Source organism: Botryllus schlosseri, chromosome 7 (genome assembly GCF_051294905.1).
Source record: "Botryllus schlosseri isolate E-star chromosome 7, Bs_hap1, whole genome shotgun sequence".
NCBI classification, from domain to species: Eukaryota; Metazoa; Chordata; class Ascidiacea; order Stolidobranchia; family Styelidae; genus Botryllus; species Botryllus schlosseri.
The window spans coordinates 19952542-19965264 of record NC_137242.1 but is presented as its reverse complement, the minus strand read 5'-3'; the positions used below and the strand labels follow the sequence as shown (position 1 = coordinate 19965264).

At 40.4% G+C, this 12723-nt stretch overlaps 2 protein-coding genes and 2 long non-coding RNA genes across 5 annotated transcripts in view; 3 read left to right on the top strand and 1 right to left on the bottom strand.

The window, feature by feature from the left end:
* Positions 1 to 12723, bottom strand: part of LOC145442840 (glutathione synthetase-like) — a 350056-nt gene that overhangs the window by 82701 nt on the left and 254632 nt on the right. The gene's annotated exons all lie outside the window — the stretch shown is intronic.
* The window catches only part of LOC145442999 (uncharacterized), a 445110-nt gene that overhangs the window by 382327 nt on the left and 50060 nt on the right, over positions 1 to 12723 (top strand). The window lies entirely within an intron of this gene.
* Positions 7213 to 8417, top strand: LOC145443627 (uncharacterized). The gene is made up of 2 exons (XR_013916495.1): positions 7213 to 7313; positions 7373 to 8417. It is a non-coding gene; the product is annotated as an uncharacterized LOC145443627 (long non-coding RNA).
* Positions 8890 to 12318, top strand: LOC145443420 (uncharacterized). The gene is made up of 2 exons (XM_080321386.1): positions 8890 to 9367; positions 11989 to 12318. Exons 1-2 carry the CDS (start codon positions 9221 to 9223, stop codon positions 12316 to 12318), a joined length of 477 nt encoding a protein of 158 aa, XP_080177512.1. The 5' UTR covers positions 8890 to 9220.

The following is a 12723-nucleotide window of genomic DNA, read 5'->3' as shown; positions in this document are numbered from 1 at the left end:
AACATTGGTTTTGACGTCGTGAACACTACCCTGACGGGATGTCACTGCCGGCCACGAAACAAGCACACCATACATACAAAGAAATAGTGTATTAGAAACGTTCACAAATAAGGGCGTCGAGGGTCATTGCTGTTTGCACTTATCGTCTTGGGCAGTGTTTTCCAAAAAGAGAAACGCTTTTGTCACACGTGGCGGTGGGGTTGAATTTTTTTTGTCGGCCGGTTCTGTCACAAGTAAGTGATTGGCAGGAAACTGTAATTGGAGGCGGTCAAAGTAGTAAGTGTGCAAATTCCTACTCAATTACAATTGCAAACAGATGTCAAAACCAATTCAAGTAGTAGAAAATGATGATTCTTTTAAGTCGATGGATCGCTGCACCCGAGAAATTTTTTATGTTCTCAGTCGTATATGGCACGTTGTAACGTAGCTAGCTACCGGGGTAGTCCTGGCAGATCTTTGTAAGGACTTTGGGCCAAACTCGACTCGAATATATATTTTAAAAGCTTTTCCTCCGTCCGACCGAATAACTTGTCCTAGTTGAATCAAAATACAAAATGTCTTTCTGGCACAAATCTTCGAATAATTCCAATTGAAAGGGCGAGAAGAATGTGACGACGCTTAAAAGACAGCCTTGCCAGCCTCTAATGAAATGTGTGCCGTCTTCCTCGTATATCTTCCTCAACAACTCAATATTTTGAAAGACATCGGGGGTTCGGCCATAACTTTGATATTATTTTTCTTGAAATATCGAATGTCGTAGCATATATATGGGCTTCGGAAGTCGGTTACCATTCGGTTTGGAAAACCCGAAGCTCTCTATATGCAGCTTGGATTTTTTTGCAGCTCAAATCCTTGCCAAGACCTTGACTGTCTGGCCCTCTCATCTGTCTCGATCGTTTACTCCCTATGTTTTCGGCGTCCAGCAAGTTCCAGGTTGCATGTTATTCTAGTTCCTCGACGCAAAAACAGGATTTTGTCTTCCACGGGGCAGTTACAGCATGTGTGGTGAGCACAGCGCAAGTATAGGGCGCTGTGGTCTGTTCCTAACAGGCTGTTCGTATTAATTTTGACAGTACCATACCGAAAAGGGTCATGAATGAGGCTACTTCTCGTTGATGTCATGTAACAGCGTACTAAGTTTACAGCTTTCATTAACGTATTTATTCGGTAATAAATTTTTCAATGCCTATTTAGCACACACATGCACGGTTCCAGGCCACGATTTTGGCGTGCGGTAGGCCGTCTTGCTGCGGAAATGTCGCTGCGGCTATCGTACGGTCAATTTCTTCGCTTTTTTGCTGCCGAATGACGTACGAGACTTTTTGATCGCAATCATTACGCATTTTGGACTTGGATATGAACGCGATAGGAAATAAATTCACCCATTGCCAACCTCACATTCATCTACGCACATAGATTAATCAGAAAATAAATGAACGAAATGCCGAGTGGTCACATACCTTTGACCGAGGATTCAATTTCACGTGTGTCCTTGTTAGCCCAGATTGATACAGGACGAGGCTGGTTGACTCGGTGTTATAGAGTTCCAGAACATGACTCCATAATATGTCATTGCCCTTGCCATCAATATTCATATACCTGGACCTCGCACTTCTGGACGAAAGCAGAGAGTTCCTAGCAGTCTGCAATCAAAAGTCCAATCAACAGTCCCGCAGTCCAATTAACAGTCCCGCATAACTAGTAAGTTTCTCAGCAACTTCAAACTATGCTTGCCTTGAGAAGATGTGGAGGATCTGCAGTGGCGGCTCGTGACAATATCGGTGATGGGGCAAGGGGCACATGTGATGTTGATAATCTAAAAAAAAATGCATAATTTGAACACATGCAGTAATGGCATAATAAGCCTCTTTCTGTGATTGGTTAGTACTGTGCAAGATTTTTACAGTAGTTCATATTGAACTTCTATCTTGGCACATTGTCTTGAATTGCTTGGCACTATTTCGGTAATGTATAGCCTACATCATTCCAGTAGATCAGTGGATATAAGCATGTTCTGTGATATTTTTTAAAACTTGAGCATATGGGTTATTCTGTCTTATGCTGGGTAAGCGTTACATCTAGGGGTAGATAAGGGTCAGTTTGGTTATATTTAAAGGCGGATATGAGGTTTGGGTCAAGTTCAGGGGTTAGGCGGATATGAGGTTTGGTTTGGTTCAGGGGTTATTAACCCTAGAATGCATAACAGTGGTAAAAATGACCCAAACGATGTTACTCATTGTAAGTAACTGCTCAACACACATTGCGAATTTACTGGTTTTTCTTGACTTTGTTAGCCTTTTGCACTTATACGTGATGAGAATAGCCTTTTGTACTTATACGTGATGAGAAAACAGTTGTTCTGTAAAACTTGACCTTTGAGTAGAAAAATCCATTTTTCATCAAATACCGCGACAATGCATAACAGGGGTCATTTTGACCCGCAGCAAATTGGTTTTGAAAATACGTTGCTTCTGGCTTGTTAGCACTTTCGCTGCCAATCGACGACATGCCGTCTTGTGTTTGTAGACGTGAGATGCCAATAGTCGACATGTGTCGTCTTTTTACGACTTGACTTCTGTTTGTTGCTCTCTTCTGTTTGTTGCTCTATGTAAAACAAGATTCGTCGTTCAGCAGTATTTCGTCATGGAATTTTACAGAATCCGTCATTCTATTGCGCAATTGTAAGCATAGTGAGCACAGGGTATGGCAAGCTTCGTGATGCAGTTTCGCAATAGTCAGTAGCAGGTTTAGGTAATGAAGGAAGCAAATGAGTTTTCGTGATGATCCTACACTGTAAATTCACAGCGTTGAATGAGACACAACATTGTGCATAGGTATATACAATATTTGGCTGACACATATTATCGGCTGAGATCTGACATCGAGAATCCGCCATGTTGTGTGCACGTCCACACATCATCAGTGAACGTCATAAGATGTGGGTTAATGCTCATATGATGTGTCTATGAGCTCACATGCATATCAGTATAGTCATTCCGGACAAATTTCCTGTGGTGTCAAGCATTCATACCGGATATCAATTGAGAGGGAGTTTAAGAGGTCGCTTGCTAATCTCCACTCTGAAACTTCACGAGGTTACTATTGATGTGATATATCATCCCAGGCACCCTAAAGCGCGGTAATATTGATACACGCCGAAAAGCCTCGCAAAATGTGATTTGATCGGTATGTCCTAAGTTATAGATTTTACTTCAGGCTGCAGTGTTTAATTAACAATATTATTACAGTTATAAATAACCAAGATTGTAACCGACAGTGGTGCCGGGCTTCAAGCAAATAGGTTGGTGATCAGATATTATGGTCATGCTGTACCAATACCTGACTGACGACTCGCTGTCTTGAGGTTTGCTCTGATCTGACTTTACATACCTACGATAGTCACGTTAATCCTTATAGTTAATCGCTTGTTACTCATTTCAGTTTATTATAAACAAATTATCAGATCAACATACTAAGAGATTGCGATAAAATAAAAGGTTGATCATATTATTTCCCTACCGAACTTACTGAAGAAATTTGTCATACAAATATGTATGAAACACCCCGACGTTGAACATTTTACTCGTATCGGGTACCGCTATCATTGCCAACAGTATAGCAATCATTCAGTTATTAGTAGTACCCTTTGTATTTTATCATTGATGAACTGTCTCTTCTTTACGCATGACTTACTGAGTCACGTGACTGTATGACGCAATCCTGAGACAATCGATCGTTACCACGCAGGACCAGAGATGGCCACAGTCCGGTTCGGGAGCCGGAGCCGGAGCAGGATTTTGATGAATTTTACTATGGCCGGATCGGAGCCGGATTTAAACAGGATTTGATATTCATAAAAAAATTGGGTGATAAAGGTTCAAGATATCTTATATTCAATGAAAAAAGCTGCTGCTATATTATTTCCGTAGTTAAATGCATTCATTGCTATGGATCAAGCCCAGGCTGGTTCCGACAATAAATGACAACGTTGAAACCGCTGCTACCGGTCACGTCGTTGAAATGCGTATGCAACATAAGTAAAGTTTCTGCAATGATGAGATTACTGCTGGATGAGATGAGGACGAAGGCAGGCTCCAGCAAGCGAGCTGTAGAAGTGTTTGTTTTCGAATTCAGTTGTTCCTTAGATATTGATTCTTATACTTCCTGTTCATCAGCCATTAGGGTACTTGATACCAGTTGTCAGGATGACAGAAAACCGAGGTATCGGTGTTGTTGCAGAATGCAGCTAGGTAACTCATGGTGGTTCTGATATGTGATTTCTGATGTCATTTGGAATGATTTTGTGGTGTGGTAATGTATGAATATATGCTGGCATGGTCAATTGGTCATGTTTATGATTTCGGAAACACACTAGAACTGAAGTACTACCGGTACTCTCTGATTGATTGTGCACACCATCATGCTGATTATATAATATTATATATATTTCCTATTCATTGCTGCTCTATCAACTCAAGTGATCATTTTGATTGATTCATCCATTTTGTTTGATACGTGTCTGTTCTGTGAAAATTTAGTTCCATTCTTCAGTAGTACCATAGGCCTAGTTGTCTTGGCCAAGTCACAATGCACAATATCTGATTTTGTTGTTGGCATCATGGCATGCCTTGGTTACTATGTTTAACCTCTCCGTAAAGCAACTAATATTGCTTTCTCTGTTCTCACAGTCTTTTTAGCTCATTTCCCCTGCCTAGTTACTACTACTCGCATTTATATTCAAGATATATACCGTACCTAACCTAACATTGATTTGAAATGTGATATAAATAAACCCTTGTAAGGCATTAATTGATACTTATTTGTTGATTATAATGTTCATATCTGTTTTGCAGGCTATATTTAATGTGAAATAGCACTAAAACAATAGCAGGATTTTTTCGGATCCTAATTTTGGTGCTCAACTGTCGGACTCCGAAATCCTATTTGACTGTCGGATCAGGACGGATACGGATTCCCAAAATCTGGAATCCGCCCATCTCTGCGCAGGACCAGAGTGAGTGAGATATACCGTGAATCTGTCGGTCTTTGTTACGTGAATCTAAATAGCATATAGCGAGGGAATGGAGATGTTTTTAGTTCAAAACGGAATGGAGAGGGAGCACATTGATTTACTGCAAGGTAATTCGTTAATGTAAATTTTCAACATCATCTGTAAATAATGTTATGTTCATGTTATCGAGTTTCAAATACAGCACCAGCGCCCAGCGGTATGAGTAGATATAGATTACCTATTTTCGATCTAGCAGCTTGATGCGCCATAAGAGCAGACCATGAAAATGGGAGCTAATGCTGTTTAATAATTTCATCTGAAGATATCATAATAGACCTAGTGATGAAACCTCATTTGCAGATGAAGTTATTTGAACAGCTTCTTTGAGGTACAGAACTTCAATATACGGTTGCCGGAGAACCCGGCCCTTGGAGAAGCCGGCCCTACCAACTCGGCCCTCGGAGAACTCGGCTCTTGGATAACCCGGCCCTCGGTGAATTCCTCGGGAAATTTTGAAATTAAGTGTATTCACAAGTATTAATATGAATTAATAAAGTAATAATGTTATTATCAACTGATTTGTCGGTCTTGTAAGGAGCTCAGGGCATGCGTAGGTCACGCAGTCACGGCGTGATCAGATCACGGTTTGCGCAAGCGCCAAGCGCGGGAGAGAACGCGACGTTCACATATCGATCACGCGTGGTCGGCTCATTGTTGAATTGACTTGGCGAGAAGCAGACGTGTGATTTTCGAAAATATGGATATTAGGGTTGCCGGGGGTGGGATATTAGGGTTTCCGGAGGTGGGATATTAGGGTTGCCGGGGTGGGATATTAGGGTTGCCGGGGGTGGGATATTAGGGTTGCCGGAGGTGGGATATTAGGGTTGCCGGGGGTGGGATATTAGGGTTGCCGGGGATGGGATATTAGGGTTGGTGGAGGATATTAGGGTTAGGGTTAGGATATTAGGGTTGCCGGGGGTGGGATATTAGGGTTGCCGGGGGTGGGATATTAGGGTTGCCGGGGATGGGATATTAGGGTTGGTGGAGGATATTAGGGTTAGGGTTAGGATATTAGGGTGGCCGGGGGTGGGATATTAGGGTTGGTGGAGGTGGGATATTAAGGTTGCCGGAGGTGGGATATTAGGGTTGCCGGAGGTGGGATATTAGGGTTGGGGAGGGGGGATATTAGGGTTGGGATAGGATATTAGGGTTAGGGTTAGGATATTAGGGTTGCCGGAGGTGGGATATTAGGGTTGCCGGTGAATACAAAGTTTCCCGAGGGCCGGCTTCACATTTAATGCATTTTTAATTCAAAATTGTTCGAGGGCCGCATTCTCCGAGGTCCAGAGTAGTCGAAAAACACCGTGAATACCACAACAAGTAGACCACGCGTGCTTGATATACAAAATTTCCCGAGGGCTGGGTTGTCCGAGGGCCGGGTTCTCCAAGGGCCGGGTTCTCCAAGGGCCGAGTTGGTAGGGCCGGGTTCTCCAAGGGCCGGGTTCTCTGGTAATCCAATATACAATTGAATAGCATATTCATATTAAAATGAACCCGAATATTTTCGGCTGACACTCGTCAGGGGTAATCGTCAGCAACTAGTAGAGAATTCGAAAGAACAGCGTATATCAACAATCGTAACACAAAATATGACGTCACCAGCACGTATATCAACAATCGTATTCGACATTTCGTGCTGGTGACGTCATATTTTGTGTTACGATTGTTGATATACGCTGTTCTTTCGAATTCTCTACTAGTTGCTGACGATTACCCCTGACGAGTGTCAGCCGAAAATATTCGGGTTCATTTTAATATGAATATGCTATTCAATTGTAGATGAAGTTATGTACATCTTTCTTTGCACTTGACCTGTTTCAATTACTTAATATGGTTTGGTAGAATGTCTAATGGAAAGTGTTGGTTGTGCCCTTTTATCGGAACTACCGATTTGCTGTCTACACATTTATTGTCACAGACAACATCCGAGTGTTATCATGTCATGCAGGATCTGTGGCATAGTGTATTCAAAATATGAAGATCTCTGTAGCCATTGTAATAAGAGACACAAAAATATGAACACACTGGACTTGTTTTGCTATGAAGCACCGTCTTCTCTTGACTATGACCTACTGCCCGAATCCTATCCGAATTCAATATATTAAAGTTCATTCATGATCAAATGCTTTTCAGTATTACATCTCGAAAAAGCTGTCGCAAAAGTTGAGGAATCTCAGACAAAAGACATAGGCATCTGGTACGTCTTCATGGAGAGCGCATGCTTTGTGTCAAGGCTCATCAGGTGATTGGATGATTGTTATTCGTTTTTTTATTATTTATAAGTTTCATTTTATTCAAAAGGTCACCCTAATATAACGATTGAAGACGCCAGGGTGCAGTTGGAAACAGAGTTCAATAGACCTGGTGCCAATTGGCCGAATGTCATCACTCTCATGAAGTTCACTCATCACGACAGACGCAATCAGTTAAAGATGCTAGAATTTGGTGGCGTTGCTGAAATTTTTAAGAGCTTTCGAATGCTGCAAGATATTAGAATGGTGAGGTCTTTCATTCTTTACAGATGACTTCAATTTGCAGTCATAACTTCGAAAATCAGTAAATTGAAATTGTTTGTGTGCCTCGGCAAAATAAGCAATTATATTGCATATTTATCTTCCTATTGCATTAGCATACACTATTTTCCCATTACATGACATGCTTACAGTGTACACTATACCAGGCTTGGACAACTAAAAAATTTTTAGCTCTTCCAAATTGCAGCGCCATAGCTGAAAAGTTGGTCGTGCTGTTGCACGAGGCGGATATTTTTGTTAGCTCACTACGAAACAACATGGTCCATTAGGCAGAATGAACGCCTCTAAACCCTTGAAATATTTCATTAATGTGTGCTGTGTTCTCGGTTATTTATAACCGAATATGTACTCGTTAACGTTTGTATTGTATCGTTACTACCGTATGTTGCCCGTCTACTAGTTGTTTGTTTTTGTCATTATTACATCTTAGACACAAAATAATTCTTACATTTAGAATTTGATCCACCCTATCACTATGACGTTCGCTACTGATGAGGGTCAGTCGAAAAGCTTTTAGCGAATAAATAAACAATATGAAGTTATTGTTTCGCGTTATTCTGAATAACTAGGCTATGTGTTTTAAAATGAATAATATGGATGAATTTACTTACTCTAGGTAACCTGTTTAAGTGATGTGCATATTCATGACTAACAGCTCTGAGTAACGCATTGTTATTTTCAATAGATCAGACATGAGTTTCAACTGCTTGTTGATAGAAGTGTTGAAGAAATGCATGAGAAGTACATGGAAATGCTTCTCACTCTTGATAAAGTTTTTGGAAATCAGACTGATCAAGAGGTTGGTATCATGCTTGATAATTAACAGTGCTACGGCAGTCATAGACACTGACTTTTATTTTTGGATGGGGTGGCGGCAGGCGCGTAACCAGGTGGTGTCGAAATCCCTCTTTTTGAAACGCAAAACCACGATCTTTTAAAATGGCCATTCTGACTCTAATATTCAGTTGTAATTCAAGAAGTCGTATTATCAGTGTTACGCGGGGGCGCGACCATTTAGCGAGATTCGTCTGGTCACGCATATCGCATCGCACAATGCTACGCAATGCGATTTCCCGCTGAAATATTTTAAACGTGGCTTGCGGTCCTCACCGATGCAAATAATGCACTTTAATTTGTAGAAGGTATATTTGCTCGTCAAATCGCAATAAGAGATGGTTTTCTCGGAGCACGCGATGAAATCTACGTTTCTAACGATGAAGTCGAATTTGTACATCAAATAAGGATCGTAAGTTTGGTGAAATCAGCATAGAATGTTGCGGTGAAATCAGCATAGAATGTTGCTGCTCAAACTAATCGAATAAATTCAGAATTTGCGCCATCGAGAATCTTGTGTTGCATCAATTTTTGACAACGTAATTCAACGCCGTGTACTGCACAATGCGCAGTACTAATAACAAATCAAACACTGACAAGTGACACCGAGGGAATACGAGTGTATAAAGCAGACAAGAATTAGTAGTCTTCAGATGATAGCAAACGAGATAGCGCGCATTTAATCAATAATTCCACAACTTGCGTACAGTGCTAATGCCCAAACTTGCCTTTATCTAAAATGGAATGTGATGGATGGAATGGAAACTTTTGAATTGCAGGAATGTCCCTCACCTGTGCCTATTATGACTCTAATTGTTTGCAGGGAAAAGAAGACGATGAAATTCATATCCTGCTCGAACTCCAGAAGGCTCTCACAGACAAGAAAATGAAGTCGAACCATGGTTTGAGTGCAATATGTCTTCGTCAGGTAAGATTTGCTACCTGTCTAGTATGGATCTGCTTCAGTTTAGATCAGAGGTCTCAAACACGCGGCCATTTTATGCAGCCCGTGACGGTATTTAGGATTTCGCAGTATTCGACAATCTTTAACTGCCAAATATCCCTTTTTACTTTGAAAACTGGAAATTTGCCCCAAAACTACTCCAGAAACCTGAAACTACTCATCAAACTTCACTATTACATCAATTTCAAAAGTTACCACGCAATGGAAGGTCAATGAATACTTCGGCGATTGGAAATTTCTAACGCTATGGCACAGTAATCATTATATTCAAGTTATAATAGATCTGTTCCAACATTTGAGCGTAAATCTAATGCTGATTCAATTTGACTTGGGTAATGACATCATCAATAGCGTTGTTATCAGGAGTATGATCGAAACCCGGATTAGGCGGCACTGCTCCAATGCTCTGATATCAGATCAATCTTTTTAAAATTCTAAAGTATTCTACCTATAATTGTGCCAGTTCAAATATCCGCTAGCTGCAAAACTATAACACGATAGTTTTACGATGTCCCGATGCATTTGTACAGTCGCATGGTGACTACAACTAAATATACAGCAACTATATGCCAAGTGCAGCAACAATTGTGTTCGAATATTTTAAAATGTGATTTTTTTCATGGCAGGCATGAATTCACAATAGTAAATCACATTTCCAAGATGTGTGTGGAATGTCAGTCTGCAAGGTCCCGTCAAATAAAGCCTACTCGGAAATACATTGAATCCCCCTATTATTGGTGCCTGCGGCCCGCGGCGCCATCAAAAAGTAGGAAATTGGCCCGCTAGCATATTTGAGTTTGAGACCTCTGTTTTAGATATACATAAAAGTTCTATTAATAAAATCTTTCAATATGATCGAAATTCTTGAGCCGTCCTAAAACGAAGGTATATTATACTATGCTAAACACTGCGCTCGACGTAATGGAGCTGCAGAATTTCGTACTAAGACCAACTGACGTGGCTGCGAGTCATCAATTCTTAACCCTTTGCGAAAATATAGAAGTCACAACGAGTAAAGCGATGGTGAAGTTAACGCACCATAAATTTCGAAATTGGTTAAGAAACGCGGAAGCTCGAGCGTAACGGGTCTTATGCAAAATTCTTTCAATTTATATGTTTGTCATATTTTGGAATCGGGAGAGGATTTTCACACTAACAGTACTGGAGTTGCCAAAAAGGAAGACATTTAGGCGTCCTAGGACGACAATTTGAAAAACCTGAAAAAGGAGGACAAATCCTCCTACAGCAGTTCGTATGTTAACCATAATTAAATTGCAGCACCATTACGGTGGCTTTCTGAAGACGATGTCTATGATCGAACGAGGTCCGAGGTTCATTGGTACCCCTGAGGATTCTGATGATGTAGAGAAATTTATGCATCTGAACACAATTGGTGCATTAATTGAAGCTTCAATTAATAATCGAATAATATAATAACTTATTATAAATTTGCCCTTTGGAGCTAAGCTTGTTAACGGTGCACTGCACTCTAAAAACTATGTGGTCTCAAAGTGAAGGGCGAAACGAGAAATTTTTTTAGGCCACAGCCATTTTCTTCAGAACGCCACCGTCATGGAGCTGCAATTTATTGAATTTTCCACAGGGGAATCATGCTCCAGCAGTCACGCAGAAATCGAACTTCATATAGTTGTCTTCTGTAGTTGACTGAACATCTTCCGTTGCACGCGGTGTTTAAACGACCTTTGCTTGTATGACATATTTCCTTCATAACATCGGCTGACAACGATATAACGTTCGATTTCTGTGTGACTGCTGGAGCATGATTCCCCTGTAAAAAATTCAATAAATTGCAGCTCCTTCACGGTGGCATTGTGAAGAATATGGCTGTGGCCTAAAACTTTTTCTCGTTTCGCCCATTCAATTTGAGACGACATCATTTTTAGAGAACAGTGCCCCTTTAAACTATTCGCCGATTCAACTACATTTATATCTTTAGTATGAGAAGCAGGGTCGTAACCAAGTCACAAGGCTCCGAGTCACAACTCAATGTCACTTTTATAGGATTGACTCGAATCAAGTCGAGTCATTTTCAATTCACCGCCGAGTCGAGTCCGATTATAAGTCAACAAGTAGAGGTTCGAGTCCGATTCATGGTGTTATGACTCGAGTCCGAGTCCAAGTCATTGTGATGACTGCTCAGTTTCCAGTTCCAGTTCTGTTGAACCCATTTTTTATGACTGTTTGGTGATACCGAATTATTCGCATTTATAATACACTGATTTTCCTTTTAGTAGTTTCTGGTACCATTTTTAGTGCCAGTACGAATAGAAGAAATGCCAATAGTGTGGTTATTTTAGTATTATTCAAAATTACGGTGGAAATGTCTTTCTTGGCCATCTGAGTCTCGAGTCATGTGCAATGACTCAAGTCGAGTCAATACACAGATTGTTTCGAGTCGTTTTTGTGTTTTGAGAAATTAATGACTCAAGTCGAGTCAAGAGAAAGTCATTAGATTATGAGAAGTCTCAAATAAGCATTTCTAGCTGAAGTTGGTCATGTGCTCTGGATTCGCACATGAACATTTAGCAATATCATTTAAAGCTAACATATTGTTTTAATTCCAGGCACATACAGTCGATTTAACGACTTCAAAGTTGACACCTCGACATCTTTTGATTGCACGTCATGAGAATGCAGATGAACAGTCGTGGATTGCGGCCAATCGCATCACCATCAAGCGCAGATCCGAAAACGAAAGAAGACCGTTTGAGATGATTATTGATCTCGTAGCATGCTATTCCGCATGGGATCTTAGTTATCCCAAGGTCTTTCAAATATTGCCATTCATTCAACGTGTCCTTGTTAGTGATAAAAATTCAGGATTCCAGTCGAACAAGTTCGTCAATTTTTGGAAAAAATATCAGAATGCCCAGCAATCGATTGAAAAAATGTAGAATTAATCTCCCTTGCTCCTAGTACTTGGACTATGAGTAATGCTTTCTTTTGGTATGGAATGTACCTGTACATAGTGGATTTCGTTATTTTTTGCATTTGCACAATGATTCGTTTTTTTTAGTGACTAGACTTTTGCTATGCCTTCATTAGTAAATTTTTCGTTTTTAGTGGCACTGTATATTAGGGCTGTTCCAAAATAACATACTGTTTAGCCAAAATTGGTTTACTATGGCATTTTGGCAATTCAATCAATCATTTGATCATGAAACCAGACAATTTTTGAGAAACAATATTTATTGACAACATTACTGTACATACACCTTGCTTTAGTTCCGAATCCAGTTCTTTTATACTGTTATTACTGTTAAATAGTATATTCTTATCGGAATGAACCCGAATATTTT

Coding starts and splice junctions, on each gene's coding strand:
- LOC145443420 (XM_080321386.1), top strand. CDS start 9,221: ATGTCCCTCACCTGTGCCTATTATGACTCTAATTGTTTGCAGGGAAAA. Junction 9,368..11,988: donor GTGCAATATGTCTTCGTCAG/GTAAGATTTGCT, acceptor TTTTAATTCCAG/GCACATACAGTCGATTTAAC.